At 31.7% G+C, this 5,679-nt stretch overlaps 1 protein-coding gene across 1 annotated transcript; it reads right to left on the reverse strand.

The window, feature by feature from the left end:
- Window positions 1-995: 995 nt before the first annotated feature.
- Window positions 996-3,175, reverse strand: LOC115706117 (cytochrome P450 77A3). Its single transcript, XM_030633650.2, has one exon. The coding sequence runs from the start codon at window positions 2,691-2,693 to the stop codon at window positions 1,140-1,142; it is 1,554 nt and encodes a 517-aa protein (XP_030489510.2). The 5' UTR covers window positions 2,694-3,175; the 3' UTR covers window positions 996-1,139.
- Window positions 3,176-5,679: the final 2,504 nt, after the last annotated feature.

Consider the following 5,679-nt stretch of genomic DNA (forward strand, 5'->3'; position numbering starts at 1 on the left):
TAGTATTTTATTTATTTATTTTTTTTTAAAAAAAGAGATTATTTTAGAGTTATTGTAAATGCTCTTGAACTAATTTAATCTAGTGTGGGGATATAAATTTGAAGTTTAATACTATTAGATGATTTTAAGGATTTTTTTTTAATATTGAGGGGGGATTTTATTTATTTATTTTTTTTTTTGAAATCTATTGAGGGAGTTGGAACTAGAAAACTTGTGATCTCTCTAACCACCTTAAAACATGATTTTAAGGAGTTGAGTGTAAATTTTAGGGATAAGTTGAAAAATACCACTTTTATTAATCAATTGATCAAATTTACCTCTAATTTTATATTTAATTGAAACATACATCTTTTTATACGTATTGTACCCAAAATATCCTGATATAAGAGAGTCACATGCAGAATATCTTGAAGTGACAGGGGCAAAATTTATACAATGTTTAAAAAAAAGAGGTAAAAATAATAGATTTTAAAAAAGAGGGTAAAAATAAAAGAGTATAATATAAAAAAGGTATAGAGTGTAATTTCCTCTAAATTTTATTATTTTTAACATATAATAAATTATGCGCACTCAATTTTTTTTAGGTTGTTATTTTTTTTAAAAAATTGTTAAAAGAAATTTCATTCAATTTTACTAATATAAAGATTGTCCATATACTAAATATTGTCTCTTAAATTTTGATATCTACTAAATCATGTTTTTTAAACTTTCAAAAGAATGAAATTTTACCTCTTAAATATTTATCCACGCAAAATCTTGTTTAATAAAATTAAATAAAAAATTTTAAATCTAACCATTTGAATTTTATTTAAAATCTAAATTAGCTGTGTAAAATTGAAGCAATTTTAGTAACACAAAAACTAAATGGATACTACGGTAACTAAATTTTGAAAAGAAATAAACTCACAATAAACATTCCATTCATAATCTAATCAATGAAAAAAAAAAACGCCAAAATTTCTCAAGGAAAGTACATACCAAAACATGCATGATTATGACTATTCAAAGATCATCCTTTCTCTTTATTAAAAAGAAAAGAAATGGTCATATATTTTCTCTATGAAAGTATAACTAATTATCACAGTAAAAATTAAAAAAAAAAAAAAACCTTAAATTATAAATTATTACTATTATGGAAGCTAAACTCTGGGTTTAATAGCGGCTCTGAGAGTGTTCTTCATGACGACGGTGAACTCGGTCTTTCCGGTGAAATCCATCTCAGTCCCAGGCGGGTAGGCGCTCCACTCAAACTCCTGAACCATTCTCCCCAGCATCAACTCAATGTGAACCGTCGCCATATTCAAACCAGGGCATATCCTTCTCCCAACTCCAAAAGGCATCATCATAATTCCTCCATTTCCAACAGCCCCTTCCCTTTCACCCAAAAACCGAGTCGGATCAAACTTTTCCGGCTCCCTCCAAAACCTCGGGTCCTCCGCAATCCCAGCATGGAAGATATCCAAGTTCACATCCGGTGAGATATCATACCCGCCCAAGGTTGTCGGCTCCGTCACGGCGTGTGTAAGAGAAAACGGTGTCGGAGGATGTTTTCTCAAAAGCTCCTTCACCACCGCCTCTAGGTACGGCATTTTCTCAATGTCTTTTTCATCGATCCTACGATCGCTGCCGTGGCCTACTACTGACTGGATTTCTTCGTAGATCTTTTCTTGAACGTCTGGATTAGCGATGAGTTGGGCGATTCCCCATTCTATGGCCGTTCCCGTTGTGTCTGTACCTCCATTGAGGAACTCGGAGCAGAGAGTAACTAATTCTTCCTTCGAAGGCGGTGAATCTCTCCCTTCAACTTTAAGATCGAAGAGTGTGTCGAGATACGAAAACGACGTCGCTGAATTGTCCGATCCAGGGTTCTCAAGAGCCCTCTTTCTCTGTTGAATGAAGGGGACGATGAAATCCATTTGCTGTGCTCTAACTTTCAGGGCTAGCTTCCTCTGTTTGGAGAAGAATGGACTCAGAATCGGGAGAAATTCGTCTATTCTCGGGTCCACAGTAATGAGTATGCTCTTCATGAGCTGGTCCATTTTCTCGACGGTCTCCTCATCCATCTCTATCCCGAAGCACATCGTAACAAGGATGCAGAACACTGCGAAACGCGCGTTTTTCAGAACCCAAACGACGCCGTTCTCGTCCTTGGCCTCGGCGCGGAGCCGATCGATGAATCGGTCCATGGCTCGGTTCCTGACGCCGCGAAACTCTTTTAGCCGACTCGAGCTGAGCATGTTCTGGACCATGTTCCGCCTCAATGACCGCCATATGGGACCATAAACGGCAGCGTTTACGGTGAACTTATTCATACTGAAGATATTTTTGGTCGGGTTATCTCTTGGCCTCGTGGAGAAAACGGCGCCGTTTTCGATTAGAGCCTCGTGGATTAGTTTCGGGTCGGTAATAATTATGAGGGTTCGGGTGCCCATTTTGAGTGTGAAGATGGATCCATACTTGTCCTTGAGATCTCTAACGTATTGGTAAAAGGGCTTTCCCGAGCGAACGACTTGGAAGAGGTTTCCGACGATGGGCCAGCCCGGTGGGCCCGGTGGTAGATTGGGCTTTTTTGATTTGGTTTTCTGTGTTAGGAAGAATATGAAGCCCGAAATTATGATCGCTAGGAGGGTGAAGTAGAGGTGAGAGTATGGAGTTAAAAGAGAAGAAGAGAAAGAGAATAATGAGGAAGCCATGGGAGAAATAACTTCCTGGTTAGAACGAGAGAATTTTCAGTGATAGTAAGTAATGATGAAGTAAAGAGTGAGTGTGTGGAGGGTATAAAAATGGGAAATTGGCATGAAATTGCAGTTGGGCTTCATTAAAGCTCTTTCAATGGGAGTCTGAGCCTAAATAAGTAAAAATAAATAATTTATCTTAAAAGGACCTTTCATAAAACTTTGCATTAACATCAAATGCTAGTACATATAACGGTGGATATCATGTGATTGAACTGACATCGCACAGTTTGGCTTTTTTATATATTGTGCGTGGAACTCATTTTGATCAATAGTTAAGTGAACATCCGATAAGACTATTGTTTAGTTATAATGTACTATCTATCCATTCCGATTAAGGATAATTTCTGTAACAGTTGTCTTAATCTTATTTCAGTAAATAATGTACGTTATTTTGGTGAGTTAACTATGTATTAAATTCAACCCCGTACGTGCAGCCGTTAAAAAAAATTCAATTTAGTTTATAACTAACGATAACGGAATGTATGATATCGATGGAGATTTTACAAAGAAATAATAAAAAAAAAAATTATGAAATTTTATTCCCTTGTTCAATTCACTTTGTATGATTTTTTTTTTTGAAATGGCACTTCGTATGATATTAGTAGAAAATCTTATAAAAGAATTTAAAATTATATCTTTGTCTACAATTAATTGCTCCGAAAGCAATCGAATGAGAGTGATGTTTTTTTTTTTTTAAGGAAAATGTTGTCAAATACTTAAAATTGACATATTGTATATTATTATTGGTGTATTTTAAAAATTAGATCAGTATAATAATACTCTTTTTCTAATTCTGTGCAAATAATCATGTAAAAGAAAAATATACTTCTTGATATTCTCTTCTTTTTTCATTTTTCATTGCACGTAGGTCGTACTAAAAAAAGTTGGAAGATAAAAGAAAAAGAAAAAAAAAAGTAACTTTTAATTGCATTATATCATAGTCCTTAGATTGGATGTAAATAGTGGTACGTAAAAAAACTAGAAGAAGAAGAAAGTAGAAGGGGGGGCAAATAGTGATGGTGGTGGGTAGTTGGGTATTGACATAGCTGTATTCGGGTAGGAAGTAGCAAAGACAGTTGAATATTAATGCTCTGTATTCATTAATGCTTGTACAAGTACAACTACCACCTTTGCCTACCCATGGAATCAAATCAAACAGCGCGCGGGGACTCAATTACAATTACTGATTCTCCCTTCCAATGGGCTCACAATTATTATTATTTTTGGGGCCTGTATCCTGTAAGAAATTATTTATTTTAAAATAAAAATAAATAAATTACATTGAGAAATAATTAAAAAAAATCTATAAAAGTAAATAAATGTACATGTATATTAGAAATAAATAATAATTAAACTGATGAATTCCAGCAGGGAAAGAAATTTCCTCTCGTCATTTAATGGGATATGAAAAATTATTCTCATATTCGCGCTTCATTTCTACCTTTTCATTTTTTTTTTAATTTTTACATTACATAAGATTTTTATTTCTTTTACTTTATTTTATTATAGTACAGAATTTTTTTTTATAAATACTGTTTTAATTTTCACGACTATTTTACGATTATTTTTTAATTGATATATTGTTGTTTTAATTATTTTATTTTATTGTTATAATTATTTTATAAAAATATAATGTTTTTGTAAAAAACATTCGTGACACTAAAATTATAATTTTTTACTCAAAATGTAATATTTGTGTAAAATTCTTTTCTTTTTCCCTGAAAATAACCTCCTTTGCGCCTATTAATTATCATTAATTAATTAACGTGAGAATGACATGTTAGGAACAATCATATGTGACAACTATTTAACATAGACCAACTCTTCTAAGTTACTAGTTACTACTACATGAGGTGGTGAAAGTAACCTGACTACTGACTATATATTTTAATGACATGTGGCTTACCTTCCACTTCTGTCATGACTTTCACTATTGTATTAAAGTTACACCATCATTTATGTGTTACATCTATTTGAAACTAAGATTTATTATTATTATTATTATTATGAAAGAAGGGGGTGTAGATCCCTTTTTACTCTTTCTTTTAGTGATTTAGATAATTTTGGGATCATCTCTTAGTTATAAGGGTTTTATATTTTATTATCTACCTCACAAGAGTTCTCATCCCAATAAAGGCTCTACCATATATAAGAAGCTCACCTTCAAGAGTCAAGTATAATCTTACATAATAAAAATTGTAGTGAAATTCAAACTTTTGATCCAAATAAAAAAAAACCCAATATTAAAAATTTCTCTTCCATTACATCACACTATGGTATTATTATTATTGAAGAACAAAATTTATATATATTTTCGGAATTATAAATGTTCTACATAGAATATATTAATACAAAATTTAAAAGAGTTCGTTCCGAACCCTAGTGATACTAGTTAATTATAAGCAATATTGTTAGCTCAATTATTTATTATATGAATTAAGTTTCGTTCTGATTATTTATGAAAACTAGGGAGTAGGATTTGAGTTAATGTGAATTATAAATTAATAGATTCTTTCTTATAATATATGGAAGTGATCAGGATTAATAAATATATTCATTGAGCTATATATATTTTTGTTGTATTATATATATTATTACATCTACAGCCATATTTCAAAAATAATATAATAAAAAACTTGTACACTACATTTATTCATCGTGTAGGGTATATTAGTACCGGTAGAACTGTATATCTAAATGAGTTTAATAACGACTATATCTGATCCAATTAAAATATCTGATTCATATATCGACATAACTCAATTATATATATCTGGACAAATTACTATATTTCTCTTCCAAGCTAAATGTTTTTTATTCGATTATATTGTTCCACAATGAACAAATTAATGTAAAAATATTGAATTATTCCACTAATCATTAATTAGTTTTGATATAGAACCCCAATAATAATCACTTGAATAAACTATGATAAAATTTT

The sequence above is a fragment of the Cannabis sativa genome, chromosome 1, assembly GCF_029168945.1.
Source record: "Cannabis sativa cultivar Pink pepper isolate KNU-18-1 chromosome 1, ASM2916894v1, whole genome shotgun sequence".
NCBI classification, from domain to species: domain Eukaryota; kingdom Viridiplantae; phylum Streptophyta; class Magnoliopsida; order Rosales; family Cannabaceae; genus Cannabis; species Cannabis sativa.

What these genes read in the sequence shown, in the direction of transcription:
- LOC115706117 (XM_030633650.2), bottom strand. Translation starts at nt 2,693, where the DNA reads ATGGCTTCCTCATTATTCTCTTTCTCTTCTTCTCTTTTAACTCCATAC.